General features: G+C 41.7%; 1 protein-coding gene and 1 pseudogene across 4 annotated transcripts in view; both read left to right on the top strand.

The window, feature by feature from the left end:
• Positions 1 to 25,141, top strand: part of PHF20 (PHD finger protein 20) — a 149,203-nt gene that overhangs the window by 120,285 nt on the left and 3,777 nt on the right. For all 4 annotated transcript variants that reach the window (XM_041732612.1, XM_041732613.1, XM_041732614.1 and 1 more), the window contains 6 exons: positions 505 to 669; positions 1,847 to 2,025; positions 9,618 to 9,717; positions 13,094 to 13,289; positions 18,992 to 19,397; positions 21,325 to 21,508. In XM_041732612.1, coding sequence (XP_041588546.1) covers positions 505 to 669; positions 1,847 to 2,025; positions 9,618 to 9,717; positions 13,094 to 13,289; positions 18,992 to 19,397; positions 21,325 to 21,508 — 1,230 coding nt within the window. The remainder of the gene's footprint in view (positions 1 to 504; positions 670 to 1,846; positions 2,026 to 9,617; positions 9,718 to 13,093; positions 13,290 to 18,991; positions 19,398 to 21,324; positions 21,509 to 25,141) is intronic.
• LOC121478480 lies at positions 17,941 to 18,014 on the top strand (annotated as a pseudogene).

Raw genomic sequence — 25,141 nt, 5'->3', positions numbered from 1 at the left:
CTGTGCTGAGCACAGAGCCCAAAGTGGGGCTCGATCTCATGATCCTGAAATCCCAACCTGAGCTGAAGGCAGATGCTAAACTGGCTGAACCTCCCCGGACCCCTACACACAACTCTTAAAAACATATCTCTGGACCCTTTCAATAAAGGATTCACTTCTTATAAAGTGTGTGTCTAGCTCCTACAAGATGTTGGTTAAGAAAAATCAGTGTTCTAACTTTGGGAGCCAAAGGGATGCCATGTTTATTCTTAATGTATCTTCTGGCTTAGAAAAACAGTGTTATCAGAAAAAAGAGGAGAAGGGTGATGGTGAGGAGGAAGCTTTTGATTTTGAGGCTCTTGGGGGTTGCTGGAAGTATTAATCCCTAAATCTGTCCCTTTATAGTTTAATTGCCTCTTTGTCTTGGAATTATTTGAACAGTGAAGCTGTTGGTTGGATAGGATTGATTCTGGAATGCCCTGATAATATGTGGGGGTGCTAATTCCTCTTGATCCTGTCTTCCAGAATGCCCTTGCAGTGAGGAGGTCAGTGATACCTCCCAGGAACCTTCTCCACCCAAGGCATTTGCTGTCAACAGGTGTGGGTCCTCACATAAGTCTGGGGTCCATATGAGCCCACAGCTCCATGGCTCAGAATCTGGAAACCATAAAGGGAAAGTGAAAGTATCTGGTAAGGAGGCTGTCTGCTGACTTGATCATTTGTAATAGCCCTGTACTCAGAGAAGGCTGGATTATGTTGATACTGTAACTTACTCCCCAGGCCCTCTGCAAGTACAGTCTGTTTTCAAAATAAAGAAGTACATCAACTAAAGCAAAGGCTATTAGGTGTGCCTTTTCTGAACTTCCCTTCTCTCCAACTTTGGTCTTTTTTTTTTTTTTTAAAATTTTTATTTATTTATGATAGAGAGAGAGAGAGGCAGAGACACAGGCAGAGGGAGAAGCAGGCTCCATGCACCGGGAGCCCGACGTGGGATTCGATCCCAGGTCTCCAGGATCGCGCCCTGGGCCAAAGGCAGGCGCCAAACCGCTGCGCCACCCAGGGATCCCTTTTTTTAATTTTTTTTTAATTTTTATTTATCCAACTTTGGTTTAGTTGGTCTCTTACCTCCAGCCAGTATGTCTATAACCAAATCCATCATACCCCATTCTCTTTCACACCTGCCCCTTTCATTCCTGCATTTCTTCTTGATGGACTCTATATCTAACCTGGTTGCTTGGGGGGATCTTGAGTCAACCTTGAATCATCTTCTCTAGCAATTTAGAGAGTGTGAGTTTATGAGTTAATATAATATATGGAAAGTACTTAGAACAGTGTCTGGTACAAAATAAGTAATCAGTAAAGGTTAGCTGTCATTATAACTAATCAGTCACCGAGATCTAGTGATTCTGGTTCTGATTATCCCTGGAATCTGCCCCTTCTTCATTTCCCATTGTCTACAGAGTTTTAAAGGTAGCTCTGGATGTAGACTTGACAGTAAGCCATTCTGGCTGGAAGAGATGAGGTTGAGGAACATGTTTAAGTCATTAGGATGATGATCTCTGTAGTCCATGAGAAGTTGCAGCTTCTCTGTCAATGAGCTCTGTGACCTTGAGATGCCATTTACTATGGGCCTCACTCTCAGTAAAATGAGGAAATCGAGTTCAGTTCATCACTAGGCAGCATATATCATTTGGGTTATTGCTAGATGACAGGCCCAAGGAACAGATTGGAGGTCCTGTTTCCCAGCTCTGTGAAAGTCATAAAGGAGTGAGGCTAGAAGGTCACTTCCACTCTTAACATTCTAGGTTTTTGAGAATTTTGTAACTATACTTTAAAATTGTGATTGTTGTTTTTCCTTTCTTCTCAGAGGAGGATAATCTGAGTGAGTCTTCTTCTGAGAGCTTTCTTTGGAGCGACGAAGAGTATAGTCAAGATGTTGATGTGACCACCAACCCAGACGAGGAACTCGATGGGGATGACCGCTATGATTTTGAAGTGGTCCGCTGCATCTGTGAGGTTCAGGAGGAAAATGACTTCATGATTCAGGTAGGTAGAGCTTCTAGGAGACAAGCATAGAAAAACACAAACTGGTCCTTGGAATTTTGAGGAACTGCAGTTTGAATGAGTCATGTTAGAATCCCCGGCCCGATAGACAGTATTATCAGCAGCACATTTTTATTTACTCTTTAGTTTGGCTTCCACTGAATCACAGGCTGGCGTAAATAGCCTATTAATAGCCTAAGAGAGGACTTGAAACATCACTGAGTCTGAACACCTCCTGCTCCAGGCACCTCCAGTTGCTTGGGGCAACTGGGACCAACAAATGGGAAGGGCCTTGCCTGTGGTCACACAGTGAGGAGTTAAACAGCAGGGATCTGAATCTCTGGAGTAGTAGTTGAATCTTCTTATGGTCCCTTACATTCTCTCCGATGTAAAATTTCTATATGGCCTTAAGAAATGGAGGCCAGTTTTATAACTTGTTTGTTTCTTGTTCTTTAATTTCCTGACATTTGTATCTTGTCATCTTCATCTCTGGGATGTGCCTGTGGTGTAGGCCTCCCTGTCTCCTTGGGGACAGCATCACTGGCCTGCACCTGCTTGCCTCTGGCCCTTCTCTTGCTCTTAATGACAGTTCTGGTGGAGGTGGTTGCTGGCTGGCTGACTCCAAAGGCTGTCATAAATACCCTGCGTGTCTTGGCAGCTGCCTGGACTATCCAGGGAACCTGAGTTTTTCAAGTAAGTCATGGTTATGTTGGATAGGATTCTTTGGCGTTTCTTTGTTTTTCAGTACCCTTCATGCTAACCTCTGGGAATTCAGAGTACATAAATGGTCTCAAATAGTACCTGATTATTTATGACCTTTAGTAAGCCTTAAGTCAGTGGTTTTCAAACCTTTTCAACATCAGAACCCTTTTCCTAATGAAATTTTTCATAGAACCACAAAATGTATAACAAGTTTAAAAGCAGTAGTTTTGAAGGTTCAAAATAGATCGTCTTTACTTTTGAGTTTGAAATGTGAATGGCATGCTTTTTCCCATGAAGTCTGATATGCATTCAGGGTTGTGCATGACAGTTGCCAAGAAACATTTCAGTGACTGTAGTTTTTCTCTTTTTGTGAGATGGGGCTGTATGGGTGACTTTTTCCTAAAGTGCATGCTGTGTGATCACTTTTAATCAGAGATGAGAGGGAAAGCTTTGTTCCAAGTATAGCACAATACTGAGCTAACCTGGTAGTACAGAGTTATGTGTACTGGTGGATTGTGTTGTCTTAACTTTTAAGTTTGGGACACATCTAAATGTACATTTTTCGTTTTAGTTTTTAAAAAATCTTATTTTTTAAAATATACCCATTTACACAACCCTTGAAGCTCAGTAGATTACAATTTATAAACTCTTATACAACATGGAAACTGTTGTTTAGTAGAATTTTTTTTTTTAAGTTTGGTTTTTAAAAGGATGTTGCAGATGGTTAGTTTTTATCCTCTCTCTGGACATTTGATAAATTCTGGGCCTTGGAAGCCTGATTTGGTCTTCATTTGTCCATAGAAATGTTTAGTGGGTGAGTAATGACAGCCCTTCCTCGCAGGGCTATTCCAGCTAATCAGTGTAAGAGACCTAGTTCTGATCTACTGTACTTGTTCCTTTGACTTTTCTGTAAGTAGCAAAGATGATAGGGTGTTCAAGGAGGTAGAACTTGTTATCATTATGTGCTCTATGAAGAAACTTAAGTTGGAGCTGTTGAGGCCATACCAGCTATTGTAGGGCAGAGTCAGGATCATCTCCAGCTTCCCAGGCCGTGGCCTCCCCTAGCTCACCTCACATCAATGCTTGTGGCTTCCTGTCTTGTATGTGGTGATGATGATCTCACTTCAGAATGCCTCGAGTTTTGCCATAGAAGACTTTTCTCTGCTGTCCACTTGCTGTCCAGCTGGCTTTGTGGTATAGAGGGACAGGTTTTGATTTTCCCTGTCATTGTGAGCAATGTATTTTTTCCACTTAGTAACTTTATCAAAAGACATACATTTGGAGGGTGCTAACTAGAACATATATAATTTAAGCTTTCTTTTTTTTTTTTTTTTTTAATTTTTATTTATTTATGATAGTCACAGAGAGAGAGAGAGGCAGAGACATAGGCAGAGGGAGAAGCAGGCTCCATGCACCGGGAGCCCGACGTGGGATTCGATCCCGGGTCTCCAGGATCGCGCCCTGGGCCAAAGGCAGGCGCCAAACCGCTGCGCCACCCAGGGATCCCTAATTTAAGCTTTCTAAATATATTCATTATCTAGTTTTAGATGCATTCATCATCTAGGAAGATTCAGTCATTATTTTTTAAATAAAATTTTTTACTTACGTTGGTAATTTGTACCACCTTAGAATACATTTAGAGTTTGTTTTCTAGAAGGTGCATGCATTAAGGAGTAACTTTCTCTGATCATTTTCATTATCTGATTGGTATTAACATACTCAAGTAAATTATTATTTGATTTTTATTTACCAGTGCTAATAATTTAAATTGTTGGGAGGTTAAAATCCTACTTAATAATCATGAATATTTGCAAAATCTGGGTAACTACATAAAAATGAACATCAGGAAATCCATTTGATATTTAAATTTTGTAATTGCTCTAGGGCAGGTTTGGGCAAACTTTTTCTTAAAAGGGCTAGGTGATAAATATTGTAGGTTTTAAGGGCCATATGTTATTTATTGCAGCTACTCAGCTTTGCCTCAATCACCCATAGGCATTGCATAATAAATGAACATGGATGTCCTCATATGATACTTTGCTTACGAAAATAGGACTTGAACTGAATTTAGCCTTTGGGCTGTAGTTTGCTCTAGACTAACAAATATGTATATTGGGTGTAAAACCTAGTAAAAGTTGTATAGCAGTTCTGTTTTGTTTTTTTAAAGATTTTATTTATTTATTCATGAGAGACACAGAGACAAGGCAGAGACATAGGCAGAGGGAGTAGCAGGCTCCCAGCAGGGAGCCTGAGGTGAGACTTGATCCTGGTACTCCGGGATCATGCACTGAGCTGAAGGCACATGTTCAACTTTTGAGCTACCCAGGCATCCCTTGTATAACAGTTTTAACCAGAAGTTCATTTTAAAAGCTTTGTTTGTTTTAAAATTCATATTATTTGTTTGTTGCTAGCTAATGCGTTCACATAGTTTAAAGTCTAAAAGGTATACATAGGTATACAGAGAAAAATTTGACCCCCACTTCCCCTTCCTTGGAAACAGCCTTTATCAGCTTCTTGTGTAGCATTCTGGAAACACTCTGGCTAAGCAAGCAATAGCAAATATGTTGTCTTCTGTTTTATCTTTCTTTCTTTCTTTCTTTCTTTTTTTTTTTTTTTTGTGGAAAGATAACATAAAATTTACCATTTTTAAGTGTATATAGCATTAGGTGAATTGGCATTCATGTGAGTACATTCACATTGCTGTGCAACCATCTTTTTAAAAAAACACAAATATTACTTTTTATGTAGTATTTTTAGTATCTTTTCTCATTTAAAAATATATAAGTTGAAGCCTATTCCATTTTGAAACATAAAAAAGCTTCTTCATTCTTTTTTATGGCTGTTGCATAATGGAAGGATCATCATTTATTTATGTTGATGACATTTAGATTGTTTCTAACCTTAACAGTAATGTAATGAATAATTTTGTTTATGTACACCTGTCGGACCAAGTTTTGGAAGTAGAATTCCTGGGCCACAGGTTATATGCATGTATAATTTTGACAAGTATTATTTGTCATAGCAATATTACATAAATCCTCGTTGGAGGCTGTACCAACAAACAGGCATGTTTTTCAGTATAGGGTATTATCAAACTTTATTTTTGCTCTTCTGATAAGTGATAAAAAGGAGTGCCTGGGTAGCTCAGTCCCCTGAGTGTCTGACTCTTGATTTTAGCTCAGGTGATGGTCTCAGGGTCCTGAAATCGAGGCCCTCATCAGGCTCTGCACTCAGCAGGAAGTCTGCTTGAGATTCTCTCCCTCTCCCTCTCCTTTTGCCCCTTCCCCTGCTGGCATGCTAGTGCATGCTCTTTCTCTAAAATAAATTTTAAAAAAATAAAAAATAAGTGAGTAAATAGCCTATTGGTATAGCCATTTTGTAATTTTTTTTAAAGATATTTATGAGGGATCCCTGGGTGGCGCAGCGGTTTGGCGCCTGCCTTTGGCCCAGGGCGCGATCCTGGAGACCCGGGATCGAATCCCACGTCGGGCTCCCGGTGCATGGAGCCTGCTTCTCCCTCTGCCTGTGTCTCTGCCTCTCTCTCTCTCAGTCTGTGTGACTATCATAAATAAATAAAAAAATAAAAAAATAAAAAATAAATAAAGATATTTATGAGAGAGCGTGAGTGCACATAAGCCAGGGGAAGGACATAGGGAGAAGGAATAGCAGATGCCCCACTGAGAAGGAAACCCTACTTGGGGTTTGATTCCAGGGCCCAGGTATCATGACCTGAGCTGAAGGCAGATGCTTAACTGAGCCACCCATGCATCCCTGTATTTATTTTTAAATACATTTTTTAAAATTTCATATTTGTAGCATTTGGAAAATGCAGAAAATCACAAAGAATGAAACAGTTACCCAGAATATTTTTACCCAGGGATAAGCACCGTTAATATTTTGGAATACACATGTTTATATAAATGAAAATTATGCTCTATAAATATAGTTTTTCATGGGAATAACACTTTCAGGATAAAAGTGTTATAAACATTTCAGGCAGTACATAAATGTATAAAGAATTACTTGATGTTTATATCTAATCCCAAACCTAGAAATATTAATCTGTATGCATATTATTAGTTTCATTGATTTCACATTAATTTATATTAATTCAAGTAACTACATTAATTTATTCTTTTAGTGGTTGATTTGAAAATGCATCCTTTTATTTAAGAATTAAATATTTTCCTTTGACCTGTCTGTTCATGTCCTTTATCCATTTTTCTGTTGGATGGTTAGTCGTTTTCCTACTCATTTGTATAGGCTTTTTGTAGATCTTGCTTTGTATTGGCTGTGAGAATAGTTACAACTAACTACTTGTACCCACTTTGTCATCTGTCTTTTGACTTTCAGATTTTTAATTTGTTTTTATGAGTCAACTCTATCAAACGTTTCTTTTTTCTTTTTTCTTTTTTTTAAGATTTTATTTACTTACTCAGAGACAGAGAGAGACAGAGACAGGAGACGCAGGCTCCATGCAAGGAGTCTGATATGGGACTCAGTATGGGACTCGATCTTGGGACTCTAGGGTCATGCCCTGAGCCAAAGGCAGACACTCAACCGCTGAGCCACCCAGGTGTCCCTATATCAGACTTTTCTTTAATGGCTTCTGCAACTTGAATAACAAATTGCTTTCTCATTGGAAGTTCATAAAAGTTTACAGAAAAATTTGTAACAGAATTTTCCCATGGTTGATTCTGGTACTTTTGAAGTTTCATGTCTTCTTAAAGTGATGTAAATACTTGATCCACCTGGAATTTATCCTGGTATAAGGTGTGAGGGCCATGGCTCCCCAATTGTCCCAACACCATGCCCCATTACTGAAATGTCGCCTTTGTTTATTTTATTTCCATATGTATTTGGATCACTTTTTGGATTCTCCTTTTCTGTTGCTCCATCTGTCTATATATTTGCTTATACAATTCTATTTTAATTATTTTATCTTTATTTACCTCTGATAGGGCTATAACCCCTTTTGTTCTTTTTTTATAAATTTCCTGGCTATTTATTTTAGGATCAGCTTCTATCCAGTTCTGCAGTTATTTATTTATTATTAATTTGGTACTACCTTTTTTTTTTTTTTTATAAATTTACCTGTTACCTAGAATGACTTCCTTATGATGACTCTTGCTATCCTGGAATAAGATATTCCTTACCAACTAGTCTTTGTGTCCTTTAAATAGTATTTTAAAATTTTCTTCGCAGAGATCTTGCACGTTTTATTCTTAGATATTCTTGGATATCTTATTCTATTCTTAGATAGTCTTAGGTTTATTCTTGGATATTTTATATTTTCTGCTATTATTCTTGTTCATTTCTAAATTTTAGCTTTTAAAAACAAATAATGTTTTTCAGCCAGACCCATATGAAAAAGTTATTTTGAAGTTTTCAACTTCCCTGTATTTGAATTTTAGTGAATGCCTGTTCTCAAGAGATTTCAAAAGTCATTAGTGAAACAGACTTTCATTCTTAATTCTGCTTTTTGCTACTAACTCTTTATTATTGTGCACCCTTTACTTTCCCCCTGAGCCTTAGTTTCTTCATCTGTAAATTAAAGACTCTGGATCGGATCTTAGCTGAAGTGTGACTTTCAGCTTTGCCTATGTTGATTCTGATGCAGTTAGCATCCTAAGAGATTCCCAGCTGCCTACAAAAGCTCTCTTAATGCTGGGGCCTGACTCCAATAGCTGAGGACCGTCTGAGCTTTGGACTTTAGTCCCTGTGGCCAGGCTGGTGGCCTACCTTCAAGGCTGTGCTGGGAAGGATACACATTGTCCACCTTGCAGAGCTTTCTGTTTGGTTAGGTAGTTAAAGGCTTAGGGTCCTGGTTTAAGATTGCATGAAGTGTCCTGGTATCTCATTTGGCATTGCTTTTCCTTTCCTTTCCCTCCAGACCCTTCCTTACCCGTCAAGTTTACTATCCTCAGGCCATTCATACAACTCCCAGTGCTGCCTTCATTATCTGCTCCTTTCTTTCCCTCTTTCCCTCTTGTTTCTCCTTCTCCCTACTTCCCCTCTAGCCCCTTACTCACTTAAGACAGTGGAGCCTCAGAGTAAAAGAACTAGCTTTGCCACTAGCCAGGCCTGTGTTCTGATCCACTGTCGCCTCTCTTCAGCTGTGTGACCTTTGGTAAGATTTAGAGAGAATAAACTCAAAGTGTTAGCATATGCTTTTTCCAGGAGGTATCAAAGTAAATTAGGTTGCCCAGTTGTAGTAGTAATATGTGCCTGATACATGAAGGCTGTGTGCTGGGCTCTGTGATGGCAGTTTTTCTATATAACCCCATGATTCCTCACAAACAGTTCCCACGGTCAGTAGGAAGAGTACCCCATTTGCAAGTGGGAAAACTGAAACCCAGGGAGGGGAAGTGACCTGTTAAAGGTCACACAGCTAATGAATATCTGAGCTAGAATTCAGACTCAGTTTTTTGTCTTTTCAAGTTAGTCTTCCTCGAAGGACTTGAACATTTTTTTCCCTCTGTTCTCATAAAGTGACTAGAAAAGTGAAAGCCTCTAGAAACAGGAGTGAAATAGTCCTTTTTCTTAGATTAGCATTGTTTTATAGATCTAAATGGTCTTCATCTGTGCTGTCCAGTACAGTAGCCAGTAGCCTCATGTGGCTTTTAAGCACTTAAGACGTGGCTAATAGGACTAAGGAGTTGAATTTTAAGTTAATTTAAATTTAAAGAGCCACAGGTGGCTAGTGGGTGCCATTGAGGCTGGCACAGTTGTAGATGAGGGGTTGCAGCTCAGGTCCTGAGTAGGTCATTTGAGAGCATTCTCCCTCCCCTTTCCTTCTCCCTCCCACTGCCCCTCCCCCCACAGTGGGGGTTGTTTTTGGATGGAGGATACCTTCTTGAGTTTAATTTTTATTGCTTCTTTAATTCTAACAGTGTGAAGAGTGCCAGTGCTGGCAGCATGGGGTCTGCATGGGATTACTGGAAGAAAATGTGCCTGAGAAATACACCTGTTATGTTTGCCAAGACCCTCCAGGTAGAGATTTCTGGAGTCAGGGATTTTAACAATATGTAACCTTTTCCACAGCCAACCATCCAGCAGCCTCACTGTCTCTGTGGTCTGAGAGTTACTTCTCTGACATGGCTAGACTGACTCCTTCTTGCCCCTGTTGCTAGCCTACCTGGTAGCCTGCTATCCTGAACTTTGCAGTGAGAGAGCATGTGTGAAGCTTGTGGAAAGCCTAGCCTTGAGCTAGAATTATTTTTTTATTATGGTAAAAATTGTGTAATATATGATCTGCCCTCTTAAAAAATTTTTAAGTGTACAGTACAGTATTGTTTATAAACTATTAGCACAATGTTATACAGCAGATCTCTAGAACTTTTTCATCTTGCATGTCATGACTGAAACTATAAACTGTGGAATGCTTTACAGGTTTGCGTGTTTAGGGGCCATGCCAGTCTTCTTTGTATTGGGCTAGTTTTACAGTATGTACTGCTGGAGTAAGCACCTTTTGCTTTTATTGAAGGTTCTTGAAGATGTGGGCTGTCTGGCTTTTTGGGGCTGTTGGAGGGTTAGGAACCTGCCTCTGCTCCCTCTGGTGGCACCTGCCTTCCATTGCATCATTGCCCCATGGAGGAGAGACACCATTGAGGGGAAGGGGAAAGGGGTAGTTGATAGGGCTTGACTGCTCTCCAAACCAGCTAATTAATTCCGTAACAAGATTAGTTAGTTTCATTGTTCCATAGCTGCATGGCTGGCCTGTGGCTTTTGGGTTCCCCTTTCCAGAAGTCTTATATATCTGTGGTTCTTGTCTTGCTGTCAGTGGGGTGGTGACATCTTTTCCCTTCACCACCTGTAAGATTTCTCCTTTTGGCTCCAGTCCCATGATCTCAGGTGAGGCAAGGCTAGACAATGCTTAAGTGCCTCTACTTCTGTTGATCCTTTTTGTCCCATGAAGTGGGCCTGGCAGGGACTCCTAGTCCCTTTTCTGCTTATGAGGAAAAAATTGATGCCCAAGGACATGAATGACTTTCCCATTCTCATTAACCAAATTGGAATTAGAACTGATTTGTGGTGTCAAATCTTGATTTTGCTGGTTGTGAAGAGAGGGGCTAGTCACTGTAGTTTGTGTTCTAGCAAGTGTGTCCCCTTGGGACCTGATGACTTCTGTTGTGACACTGTATCTCCTTGTGCTAGATTAGTCCATAGATGGAGAGGAATCTTCTCATTTGTCCCCTTAATCTAAGGAAAGAATATGGCCAGAAGATTAGTTTATGAATCATAGAATATTATTGATGGGCAGGATCTCAGAGACCACTTAGTTCAGCCTGACATTTGATAGGTGGGCAAGTATACGCCCAGAAGGGACATGAGGCTAAGATCAGTCAGCAACTTAGTGCCAGATAGGAGACAAGAGCCATGGTCTTTGACTTTAGTTTTAGCAAATAGGTGGTACTGCTCTAAATCCTGTTGCTTAGGCCACTCATGCAGCAGCTGCCTCTGAAATGCCACACATAGTCCCTAGGGCTCCTTAGCACTGTTTAAAAATCTCTTTTGCCTACTTTATTATCTCTCACTCCTTCCCTCCCTTTACTTTTCCCTTTTTACAAACCCTACACACCATCTTCATCAACTCCTCTGCACTTGCTGAACTTTTACAACGCTAATTGCCAATGCTGTAAATAGACTCCTCCTTGAATTGAGTACTCTGTGTCTTTTACATTTATGTTTATATTTTATAGTCTATGTTTGACTCTGCAGTGTCTTAGACCAGAATTTTGACCTAACAGATTTCTTTTTTTTTTTTTTTTTTTAAGATTTTAAAATTTATTCATTTGAGAGAGAGGGAGAGACAGACAGAGCCCAAGCAGGGGGTGAGAGAGAGGGAGGAGAAGTAGACTCCCTGCTGAGCAGGGAGCCCCATATAGGCCTTGATCTCAGGACCTGAAGATCATGATCTGAGCTGAAGACAGATGCTTAACCATCTGAGCCACCCAGGCACCCCCAGATTATTCTTTAAAGGTTACTTAAAGAGGGGATCCCTGGGTGGCTCAGCGGTTTAGCACCTGCCTTTGGCCCAGGGCACAATCCTGGAGTCCCGGGATCGAGTCCCATGTCAGGCTCCCGGCATGGAGCCTGCTTCTCCTTCCTCCTGTGTCTCTGCCTCTTTCTCTCTATCATAAATAAATAAATAAATCTTAAAAAAAAGAAAAGTTTACTTAAAGATGTTTTTAACAGAATTGATGACATCCCTACCATGTGTTTTAGTAAAGCCAGAAAGAGCCCAAAGACCTTAGTAGGGATTGTGTGGTTATTTCAGGGTTTTTATAGATATTGAGAGGTAAACGCTTGTCTGGTTGAAAGTTGTTCCCTAGGCTTTTGGAGCAGGAAACATCGCTGAGTCCTTTGTAGTTACAGTTCTTCCTAAGGATCCTTATAATAAACAAGACCACGGAAACCATCCAATTCATCTGTTACTGCAATAGATGGGAAATGAAGGTGCAGAGAAGGGAGGGCGCCTATTTTTTATATTTAGTAAGGTGGGAGGTAACAGTTGGAAGGGGGACTTGGAGCTTCTTTACACTTGATAAATCCATTCAAGATTCTTCTGCCAAATGCTGGGGCTACAACCATGAACAAGATGGTTCCTATTATTTTTGCTCTAAGTGGGGTTTGGGCCAGAAACAGATGTCAAAATAAGTCAAATAAGCAAGATGTTAGCTGGGCATGACTGCTCTTTGACAGGGGGTAGGGGTAGGGGGAAATACGGTAAGCAACCAGTATCTGGGAACTTATCTGGGAACCAGTTAAAAGCATTGAAGAGGCTTTCTTACTTTGGAAGGTAACATAAGGCCTGTCTGAGGGGAGTGAAAAGATGCCAGTCCTTCAGAGACCTTCGAAAATAATGCTCCAGAGGGGATCTAGAGCAGAGATTGTAAGACCAAAAACTTGGATGTTTTCCAGAAACTGAAAGGAGGCCACTGTAAGGATAAAGCAAGGAGGGCAGGAAGGAGCGGGTCCTGTCAGCCTCATTAGGCTAGTGTTAGGGCCTTGGCTTTTTTTCTTTTCTTTTCTTTTTTTTTTTTTTCCCTGTATTCAGTAGGAGGTCATTGAAGGTTTTAAATAGGAGGGTATGACGATGTGATTTAAATTTAAGGAGATACCTAGGTTCCCACTTCACCTCTGGCCCATTCTAAGATGTCAGAAAATATAGGTCTTACTGCCTTATTCCAACCCCTGGTAGAGAGCCCAGAATACAGTAGGTGCCAAGTACATGTTTATTGGATGAATAAATAAAATGAACATACTGGTCCATCCTTCCAGTAATTTATGTGATAATTGTGCAGTGATGCAATGGTCTGTGTTTCCTTCAGACCAAGTATTAACTCTCTGATTGTCACTGCTTTAGGTCAAAGACCTGGCTTCAAGTACTGGTATGACAAGGAGTGGTTGAGCAGGGGACATATGCATGGCCTGGCATTTTTGGAAGAGAATTACTCCCACCAGAATGCCAAGAAGATTGTGGCCACCCACCAGCTTCTCGGAGATGTGCAGAGAGTGATCGAGGTTCTGCATGGCCTCCAGCTCAAGATGAGCATCTTGCAGTAAGTGTGGCACCTCCAGCTTTGAGGATGAGTCTGATTTGACATGGTCTGGTGGGGGAGGGGGCGCAAGATAAATTTGAGATTGGAAAGCCACAGAATCAGTAATAAGACCAATGAGTTTGAGACTTTTACTAAAAAATTTTCAGCTATGTCTCACGCTTTTGGCGAAGATCAAGTGTAATGTCTGTTCTTAGCAGTTTATTTTATTTTTTTAAGATTTTATTTATTCATGAGAAACACACAGAAAGAGAGAGGCAGAGACATAGGCAGAGGGAGAAGCAGTTTCCATGCAGGGAGCCTGATGTGGGACTCCATCCTGAGATTCCAGGATCATGCCCTGAGCTGAAGGCAGGCACTTAACCGCTGAACCACCCAGGCATCCCTGTTCTTAGCAGTTTTATATCTGATACATCCTCTGTCTGAGGATAATATGTTATTATTATTTTTAAAAGGATTTTATTTATTTATTCATGAGAGACGCAGAGAGAGAGAGAAGCAGAGACACAGACAGAGGGAGAAGCAGGCTCCATGCAGAGAGCACAACGTGGGACTCGATCCCTGGTCTCCAGGATCATGCCCTGGGCTGAAGGCAAAGCGTTAAACCACTGAGCCACCCAGGCTGCCCTGAGGACAATATATTAAATGGATTTTGGAACGAGATGTAATAGGAGCTTGTTCCAGCCACTCCATGCATTGACCTGACAATTGTAGTATTTCCAGGAATGTTGTACCCCCTTGGGGGGAAAATGTCAGTTACATGATAAACATTAAAAAAAAAAAAATGAACCTTATTCAGGTAGAATTTATATATAATTAAGTTTACTCATTTTACAGGTTCATTGAGTTTGGACAAATGTATTCACCCTAGTAACCACCACCATAATGAAAATACGGTGTATGCATTTATAGTTTAGTTTATGTATTGTTCTGGGTACAGTTCTGAATTTTTTTTATTGTGGTAAATAAAATATGCATAATATGAAATTTATGTTTTATAAAGAGTCTTACATGTTTTTAATATATAGTTCAGTAGTGTTAAATACATTTATCTTGTTGAAACCAATGTCCTTAACTCTTCATCTTGCAGAACTGCAACTCTGAATTTGTTAAACAACTCCTTTCCATTTTGCCTCCTCCCTGCCTCTGGGGACCACCATTCTGCTTTGTGTTTCTATGAAACTGACTACTCTAAATGCCTCATATAAATAGGATCCCACAGCATCTGTCTTCTTTGTTATTATTTCAACTCACTTAGCATAGTATCTTCAAAAATTCATCTGTAGTATGGCCTGTGTCTGAATTTCCCTTTTTAAAGGCTAAATAATCATCTGTTACAGGTAATGCTGCATTTTGTTGATCTGTTCATCCTTAACACCCTTGACAGTAAACAAAGTAAGATTAAAAGCTGCTGGAAGAGATAATATTGGCAGGCCTGCTCTCCAGCCTAATAGTTCCTCAAAAGTCTTTCTCTTAATGGTTTGCTTATGCAAAGAATTTTAAGTGTTCTGGAACTGGACTTCTGACTTTTAGTGGCTAGAAGTTTGAGGAGTGAAATTGAGTGTGAATTCCCCTTCCATGGTTGCATTCTATGTGTCAGATGACCCAAGTTCACATAAGTTCTGAGAAAGACATGTAGCTCTTATTGGGGTCTCTTGGCTTTTGTAACCTACTTCCATTTTACCAAATAGGAGATCTGAAGCCTTATATGAGGCAGTTGCTCTCCCATGATTACCGGGGTAGAATCAGGTCTAGAACCCCAGGCCTGGCTCATATCAAGTATTTGTCCTCACCTTTCTAACTTCCTCTCAGTGTTCCATGCATTTTCTTTTGGTATCAGCACAGCTTGTGTCCGGGACAGCTTCTCTTGCATAAAAATTTCTCAAATTTTTCCATGAGCCTGTTCATAAAGCTTAGTTAAGTCATCAACAATGACAAACTAGTGCCGTGAGGGAGTTAGACATGACAGACCACTCCCCAGCAAGATTTCCTTTGTGTAAGTTAGTCCTGGAGGCCCCTCAGCAGCAGGCTCAGTGTCAGAGCCCTGGGATGGTGGAACGGGGGTTTTGCTTTCTCTTGCATTCTTGTGCATATAGGCCTGGTGGCTTCAAGAACTGGCAGGACAAGGAGTGTTTGAGCAAGGTATATATATTGGTATATATACATACCAATTCAGACATGGTATATATATATTGGTTTGGGTATAAGCTAAGGTACTGTAACAAAGACCCAAAAAATAGAGGCTAAAAAAAAAAAAAAAAAAGAAATATTCTTTGTCACATAATGAATGGTCCATGGGTAGTAAGGGATCCAGGCTAGGCAGATGGCCTTTTTTCCAGGATTCCACCTGTGGCCTTGGGGACTTGGGTTCCTTCTGTCTTATGGCTCTGGCATTCCATTGGGGTTCTTCTCACCTGCGTGGTTGAAACAGCCTAACTGTACCTCAACTGTTCCAGCCCCCAGGTGGGGGAAAAGAGAAACGGGGGAAAGCAGGCAGCCTTCGTGAACACACCTAACCGAAGAGAAGGCTATCCATGTGCTCTGTTTGAACCCAGGAGTAGGGAAGGAGGTGGGTATAAGAGAAGGGGAAGATAGTTGCTGGGGAAGTTAGCTGTCACTGTGACAATATCTGTCGAAGTGAACTGAATCAAATGACAGCCCTGGATAAGGTATCAGAGGTAAACTTGGGGCACCTGAGTGGCTCAGTCGTTAAGTGTCTGACTCTTGATTTTGGCTCAGGTCATGATCTCGGGGTCGTGAGATTAAACCCCATGTCAGGCTCTGTGCTCAGTGGGGAGTGTCCTTGAGATTCTTTCTCCCTCTGCCCTTACCCCCTTCACTTGTGAGCACTCTCTCTCTCTGTCAAATAAATCTTTAAAATATGTCAGAGACGAGCTTTTCCTCACATTTTATAAAATCAGAAAACTTTATCCCAAATTAATTTCTTCTTAATGAGATGCCAGAAATTGAAGCTGATAGAAGGTGGTCTGTGTAAGGGCCGGGAAAAACCTCAGGTGATGCTCATGATTGTAAACTCTGCTTTATTTCTTTTCATTTGAGGATGCATTCGGGTCGTGTTTTCTTTTTTCTTACTGAAATACCAGTGCTCCTGGCTCTATCCCATGTTCTGGAACCTTTTCTCTTCTGAATCCTCCTTTAGGTCCTTCCTCTTTATAGCATTGACTTTGTAGTGGAATTAAATCTGACTTTTCCTAGCAATTCAGACGAAGGTATAGGGTGATCTTGTTCATCATTATATGTGGAGAAAAGATCCTGGTGGGGTGGGGGGGTTGGTCCCATTATGTCTGTGTACACATGAGTAGTCTCTGTTGTCACAAGTTCTGGGTCCTCATTCTCAGAAATGCTGTTCCTAAGTGGCTTGGCAGGTTTATTTTCTTTTTTTTTTTTTTTTTTTGGCAGGTTTATTTTCAAAGGCAAACTATAACTGGTAGTAACCTCAGAGCATCTATTGTCATTTAAAAAGTAGCATATGTGGTTGTACATTCCTTCTTCATAAAGGCCAGGAAGTTATCTTTGTGTGGAGTAGTAGTTGGGGCTTCAGGTATTACCTAGGAGGGCAAAGATTCTAGGAAGGGGGAAGCAAAGACTTGTGATTTTCATGCAAGAGAAGGTCCATACTGGGGCCTATATGCTCCAGTTAACAGATTTCAGACTATAGTAAACCTGAAAGTTAACAATGACTCTCACTTCCCCTGATTCAGAGGGATGTCTGGCATCTTGTATTCCTGGTACAGATTGTGATACCCTACCAGCAGTGGTCCAGGGACCTACTGCCTTGACTTTGTTGTTTCCTGTCCTTCTCCAGTGGATAGGAGGGGTTGTTGGTGATGGGTGGAGAGGGCGAGCTAAGAAAGGACGCTTGTAACCCTTTGAGAGCAGAATTTTAGGTTCTGTAAGATCACTCCATGCTTTCACGTATGGCCTATTCCATTTGTGCAGGACAGCTTCAATCAAGTGTATGTGGAGGGGTACCCATATATGGGGGTTACTGGTGAGTAAGCTTGTGCTTTCAGTGTATTTCAGCTGGAGGCTGGAAAGGTGCTATCGACTGTATCATGGGATGATTCTTCTTTATCTCAATCACATGGGATTGTTCCAAGCATCATAGGATGTTAGGCATCCTTGGATTCAGTGAACTAAATGCCAGTAGTACCCTTCAGTCATTGTGGCAATTAGAAAGGTCCCTACACATTTCTGAGGGTCTCTGAACCGAATGTGAGTAGCACCTGTCTCTTTCCAAACACCCCCTAGAGGGCACTGCGCTCCCAGCGAGGAACTCTGGTAACTGATAGGCCTTACTCCAGAAGCCCACTTTTTTTTCCTTCCCTCCCTCCCTTCCTTTTTTCCTTCTTTAAATTTAATGATCAAAGGTAATAGTGGAAGTTTTGGATAGTACAGAAGAGTTAAAAGGTGAAGTTTATCTAGGGTAGCTTTTAAACTGAATAAAATGTATATCCCACAGTGAGAAATATGTTTTATATTCCTCACATATATAAAACTGAAACTAAAATTTCAGTCACTGTTACTTAGAATGGTACAGTCTGATATTTCCTATTCTCTTTTTCCTTTTTCTACAATTGATTATGGTGTTCGCTTCAGCAGCACAGAGACTAAAAGTAACAATACAGAACAATACAGAGAAAGAGAAGATCAGCATGGCCCCTGTGCAAGGATGATGCACAAATTCGTGGAGCATTACAAATGGTCACGAGCCAGTAGATTAATATAATGATCCTCCATTGGGTCAAAACTCAAACAGTGAATGATTCTGGGAAACTAAGGTGTTAACACAGTTTAATGTGCACATATTTATAAGCAGAGCTTTCAACAGATTCTCATAGGAGTCTATGGCTCAAAAAGGGATTAGAATCCTTGTTCTTTAGTAACAAAGTTTTCTCCTTGGAATGGTGAGAGTAAAAGATTTTAGAACAATTTAAAAAATCTTTTATTAATGGCTTATATGTAGGTGACTTTGATTCCTGCCCCCCTTGACCCATTGTCATTGCATTTTTAAAAAGATTTTATTCATTTGAGAGAGAGAATGAGAATGAGCAGGGGAGAGGGGCAGAGGGATAGGGATAAGCAGACTCCCCACTGAGCAGGGAGGCCAGTGCTGAACTTGATCCCAGGACCCTGAGATCATGACCTGAGCCAAAGTCAGACTTAACCAACTGAGGCATCCAGGTTACTACTGAATGTAACTGAAAGTTACTGCATGCCAGGATTATCATGCCTGCTTATTTGGTTAGTTTTAGTAACTCACATTTGAAGAGTACTTTGCTAACAAACTACTTTTATTTGGATTAATGCACTTAATCTTTACCAAAGTCGTTGGCTAATGGCAGACAAATACTTAGCCTAGTTTTGCAGAGGAGGGAATGGGAATGAGTCTAGCTGAGTGACTTAATACAGCTGCACTGCTGATCAGTGGCTGAACTGAAATGCAGTCAAGTCTTCTGACTCCCAAGTCTAATCTAACCATGAGTGTTCACAGCAGGAGCTTGCCTGCCTGTGGTCTCCTCAGAGACCATGAATTTATATTCCCTTTTGCTTAGCAAATGGTGGCTCGTGGCCAGATGGCTCAAGTGGGGAGTTCTTCTTCCTATTGGGAGAGTGGGAATTGAGAAGCCACTGCAGTGGTCACAGTTACTCCAAAGCCCTTTCTGTGTTTGTCCTCCCAACAGAAGCAGGGAGCATCCTGATCTGCAGCTGTGGTGTCAGCCTTGGAAACAGCACTCAGGGGAGGGGAGATCTCATTCAAAACACATCCACGTCACTGAAGCCAAGAGCAAAGAGGAAGTCCTGAGCTATAGAACTTTGAATGGGGCAGTGGAGAAGCCCTTGCCCCTCCCCATACCCCGGTCTGTGGAGGAGTCCTATATCACTAGCGAGCATTGTTATCAGAAGCCCCGTGCCTATTACCCTGCTGTGGAGCAGAAGCTGGTGGTGGAGACTCGGGGCTCTGCCCTCGACGATGCAGTCAACCCCCTCCATGAGAATGGTGATGATTCTCTCTCTCCACGTCTGGGCTGGCCTCTAGACCAAGACAGGAGTAGGGGGGACAGTGACTCCAAATCTAGCTCCCTAAAGGTATGTGGCTCACTTGTACTTGTTCTTAATTTAGTATTTGAGTGCTTGAGCTCCACTTGTAGGGTTCTGTGGAAGATGCTTTTTTTTTTTTTTTAAAAGATTTTATTTATTCATGAGAGACACAGAGAGAAAGAGAGGCAGAGACATAGGCAGAGGGAGAAGCAGACTCCATGCAGGGAGCCTGATGCAGGACTCGATCCCAGGTCTCCAGGATTATGCCCTGGGCCGAAGGCAGCGCTAAACTGCTGAGCCATCCGGGCTGCCCTGAAAGATGCTTTTTGTAAAATTGTATTTAAATTTGCTTATCATAGGTGTTTTCTGGTCAGTTAAAATGGTTGTAAAGTCAGGAGAGCCCAATTAAACCAGAGATTACAGGTTCCAGGAAATGCCCACAAAATGACATAGTCACTAGGGGTGGGAGGTGGAGAGGTGGGAAGAATTGAGAAGGATAGTGTTGACACTTGATAAATGGAAGTTAGGTAGGAAAATTGTTTTTTTTCTTTAATGGCGTTTATGTTGTAATTGCACCTAGCTGCTAAGTCTTAGCATGAGCAAAGAATGAGTCAAATGTTTTGTTAGGCATAAGGTTTTCAGTACAATTGTATGATAGCTTTACTTTGGCTTTTAACTTTGTAGCCCTGACATAAAAACAGTCCATTTCGTCAGAATATTTACTGGTTTCATCAGCTTGCCCAAGAAAAACTCAGTTTTTCATTACTCGAACCATGCTCTTCTAGAGCCTCTTTGTGTCATTTTCCTGCCAATGTTGTCATCTTTAACTGTTCATTTATCCCCTTCTGTCCTGTCCTCAGTTGGTCAGTGAGGCTTTGTGTAAGTGGAGAGCTTCTCCACCGTCATCATCCTTCCTTTTAAATTTTCTTTTAAATTTTACCCTGTGGCTGGCATCATCAGCATTAGATATGTTACTGCATGTTACCAAGTGGGACATCCTAGATTATAAGCCACTCACGGGTGGGCACTGTACCTCTTTCAGCCTGTCCCCTTGCCAGTGCTGGTCGTGGTTGGTGAGGTTGGTCTTTGGAGACAGACCCAGTGTCATGTCTGGGCTTAGCCATTTACTGTGTGATGCTGAGCAGGTCAGCATCCTCAGATGTGTCTCTTCACCCATCTGTGGGAGGGGCCAGTGCCCATCCCTCTAGTTACTGTGCAGTGTGTCTGCGAAAAACTGTCAGTACAGAGCTTTGCACAGTCAGCTCTAATAAATATTAGCTCAACTTTTTCATTTCGAATGAATGAATGAAAGGTTGAGATCACAAACGGTAGAAACCATTTGTGATTGTAAAACTAGGCAGATTTCCTAAAGACTTCTGCCACATAATAAAAAGTCAGAAAATACGAGGCCTAAACAAGGCAGCTAGGATTAAAAATATCTTTCATTCATGGCAAGCTGACCATAGGCCAGAATGGTGTTTTATAAACCTTATATATTTCATTCTCATGAACCTAAAAATTGGGTTTCACTACTTGCATCTTTCCCATAAGAGAACAGAGGCTCAGAGAGGAAAAATAACTAATCTAGGCTCACACATTCAGCAAGACAAGAAGCTAGGACTTAAAACTAGTTTGTCTGAGTCCTGCTAAGTAACATACTAACTCCTGTCTGCACCCATCCTGTTCTACTCTGATCTCAGGGCTCTAGAAGCCATTCTATGAGGCCTATTTTGGGTCTGGAGCATTGGGCCAGTCACTAGGAAGCAGTTGTAAGGCCTCTTGATGCCCTAAGGTGTTTGTGATTGCTACCCCAGGCATACTTCTGCCTGGTGTCCAAGACAGGAGAGGGAGATAGATAGAGGTTTGGAATATTCAGACTGCAACTGGTTTTTCAGATGATTGCAAACACTGGCTAGTTGGAGAATGGGCTGGGAGCAGTCTCCACACAGTAATTTAAATACCATTCCATTCCTAGGTGAGAGAATATGTCTCCAAAAAGGTCCTACCCGAGGAAGCCCCTACTCGGAAGCTGCTGGACAGAGGCGGAGAGGGGCTGCTGAGCTCCCAGCATCAGTGGCAGTTTAACCTGCTGACCCATGTGGAATCCCTTCAGGACGAAGTCACGCATCGGATGGACTCCATTGAGAAGGAGCTGGATGGTAGGGTTGCTTCTCTGGCTCTCCCACAGATGCTGCATTCTTGCCTCTTTTTTTTTTTTTTTTTTTTTCCAGCCTCCTCCACCCGCATCCGCCCCCTCAGGCACCTAAGGTCTGTGTGATGTCAGGAGTCCTTCACTTATCTAGTGCCTTCTGCAAAACAGAGTGCAAAAGTGTAACTAGACTCTTCCTACAGGCTGTGTGCAACCTGAGCAAATCTTTGCCAGTGGAGTTCCATGGGGAATTTCAACTTGGACTTAATATTGTTTTGGATGTCTTTGAGGATTAATCTGAAGAAACCTTTTATTTTGGCCTTTCATAAAATCTAAACTGAAGCCTTCTCTTCTTTATCAGTAGAGATTTAAGAACTTGACTGAGTCATTTGGGTAACCCTGGGTATTTCTCCCAGGTGTTATTGGTAATAGATGGGCCTGATGATCATGCTCAAGTTTAGTCTTTTTTGATCCCTAGGAAGTTGCCAGCTTGTTTTGTTTGTTTGTTTCTTTTTTAAAGATTTTATTTATTTATTCATGAGAGAAAGGCAGAGACATAGGCAGAGGGAGAAGCAGGCCCCCTGCGGGGAGCCCGATGTGGGACTTGATCCCAGGACCCCAGGATCACACCCTGAGCAAAAGGCAGATGCTCAACCACTGAGCCACCTAGGCGTCCCGACTCCAGCTTGGTTTTTGAAGACAGAATTCCTTGATTGTTCACTTATTTCTTATTTTTTGTTTTCATTCTTAAAATGGAGCCAAATTGAAAAGTAAATATTCCATTTGAGGAGTCTGAGTATAGTCAGGCTACCACTACTCTAATTGAGGATATAAAATTACTTGTAGGATGCCTGGGTAACTCAGTGGTTGACCATCTGCCTTCAGCTCAGGGCGTGATCCCAGTCCAGGGATAGAGTCTCACATCGGGCTCCTTGGGGAGCCTACTTCTCCCTCTGCCTATGTCTCTGTCTCATGAATTAAAAAACCAACAAACAAACTACTTGCATGAAATAACTCAGAAAGATGCCATACGTTATACAGGCTAGAGTCATGAGGTGTGGCCATAGCACATGCATGGCCAAGGCCCTGCCAAAGGTGAAGTATGGCAAGGGAAACAGTAACAGGAAGGCTTCCTGAAACTTCTGGGTCTGAAGCCGAGCCTTGAGGAAAGTGAGGTTTTCTGTGGGAGAGGGGGTGACTCAGTGGGTGATAAGAGGACTAGCCTGACTGGGAAAGGGTTGTCCTGTGGGAGGAAAGTAAGAGAAGGACCTCCATGCTTCTGTCCTGCCGCTGAGGCAAATCTGAGGAACAAGGAATGGGAGACTAATTCAGAGTCCATTCTGAGGGCACTTCTGGAAGAGGGGTGTTTCTGTCTCTTGTACTCCTAAAAGGCTTCCTTGGGCTCCTTAGTATGCTAACTGATGCCACTATCTGAAAACCCTGCTATTCTCTAGCTGAAAGAGAATTGAGTCCCAGACTGGAAATTATGGATTTTGAGAGAATGGCAGTAGGAGTAGGAGTGGCTCTGTGTCCCTGAGAGTAGGCTTAGCACAATGGAAACAGGGAGAGTGTTCTGTTGTTGCCAAAGGACCATGCCCCTGGGGGAGACATCAGAGTTCCCTACTTACTCACTGACTTGCCACTCCCATCCAGTCTCATGGCTGGTGTGGTGAGGAGGATAAGTCTGAGCTCCCTTCTTTGGCTTTCCTGAGGGCCTTTTAGGTGTCCTACTGATCTGAGGTCATGTACTCTGTTAGTGTTCTGATACTCCAGGCTCTGAGATATGAAAATCAATTATAAATCTTAAAGATTTTCTTCAGATAAACAGACTTTTCCATTGTACTTAATTAAAATTTATCAGAATCCCATTTTATTCCAACTATAATAGGAAGTGTGAACTCTCTAGTTCATCCAAATACCATTAAGATAAACTGAGCTTTTATAAGAATTTGGATATAGAGTTCCTTTTAAGAAACAGCTAGTAAACTATTCTGTTGACTGATTTATACTTTAAAAGAGTTATTGTTTTATATTAACATGATTTAATAATTTATGTAGTTGTACAGTTGTAAAAGCAAAAGATAAGATTTTTAATGACCATGAAAATATTGACTCTTTTAGCATTAGAAACATTATTTTAAGAAAAAATGTTACTTTAGTGAGCATTGGCCTCTATCTAGATGGTCTGGGAGAGTGTATATGAAATAGAACTTTACCTTTGTGACCTTCTGCCTTGCTTACAATCATGATACTCCTGAGAAGCTGTGAGCTTCCTTAAAAGAGAAACTTGGGGTGATGGTCCAGCCCATGGTACAGAGAGAAGACTGGCCTCCTGGATGCTGGAATCCAGAGGAGATGCTGTTGGTTTCCACAGTTCCAGGTCATCTTCAGTCCTGTAGATCTAGAGAGAAGACTTCCACCTTAGGGGCTCATAACACTCCTTTTAACCAAGCCCAGAGACTACCGAGTGGCCTACTCTTCTGGTCTGCACACTGATGCTTTCTCCTTGTGCATGCCTTCTGGATCACCACAGTATTGGGGGCTGTCTTTGGTGAGCCTGAAACCAGATATGAAGTAGAGCCCATGCAGTTACAATGACCTAAGAGAGGCCTCTCAGCAATTGTAGGATCATCTTGTCAAGGACAGATGGACTAACATTCTGTGTTTTGAAAATCACCCAGCCAGTCCTCACTGCTGCCTTTTCTTTTCTCTTCTCTTCCCTTCCCTTCTTTCCTTCCTTCTTTTCATTCATTCATTCATTCATTCATTCATTCATTCATTTATATATTTGAGAGAGAATGAGCACCAGCATGGGGAATAGCAGAGGGAGAGAGAGAAGCAGACTCCCCACTGAGCAGGGAGCCTGATGCACGGGGCTTGATCCCAGGACCCTGAGATCATTACCTGAGCTGAAGGCAGGCATTTAACCTATTGAGCCACCCAGGCACCCCGACTGCCTCTTTTCTACACTCATCCAGATGGGCTCTTCTGGCATTGATTTGGCTTTTTCTCCATTTATTCTTGTGCCCTTTTGCTGAGCAGTCCCCTGTCTCCTTCTGTTTTTTTTTTCCCTTAAAGAATAACTGATGTATTGAAAATGGTCACTGTGGAGTTTTTCTTGCTCAGCAGGTCACTAGTCACTCTCATATGACTTTGATCCTTTACTCATGACTTTCAGGTTCAGGTCTGAGAGGCAGTCTTATTTTTCTTATTTTCAGGTCCTTGTAGTTGTTGGATGAGGTGTAGGGGTTGTTTCTCATCCTTGGAACCCCTAAGTGCCAGCAAGAAATCAGACGGAGGTAGGTGAGTTCTGTGGAGCCTGAGCAGTCAGTGGGACACTTTGCTAGGCCATTCCTACACTTTCTCACTGCCTTTGTTGAGTGCCTGCTATGTTTCGGGCACAATTGAGAATTAGGTATATAATGGGGAGCAAGGTGAACCTCCGCCCTCATGGAACTTGATTTTGTGGCAGAGATAGGTACTAATTAAATTTATCCGGGGATCCCTGGGTGGCTCAGTGGTTTAGTGCCTGCCTTTGGCCCAGGGCATGATCCTCAGGTCCTGGGATGGAGTCCCACGTCGGGCTCCAGGCATGGAGCCTGCTTCTCCCTCTGCTTCTGCCTCTGCCTGTGTCTCTGCCTCT

This window comes from Vulpes lagopus, chromosome 18 (assembly GCF_018345385.1).
Source record: "Vulpes lagopus strain Blue_001 chromosome 18, ASM1834538v1, whole genome shotgun sequence".
NCBI lineage: Eukaryota > Metazoa > Chordata > Mammalia > Carnivora > Canidae > Vulpes > Vulpes lagopus.
The sequence above is the reverse complement of the archived record's forward strand: the minus strand, read 5'-3'. Positions and strand labels throughout refer to the sequence as shown.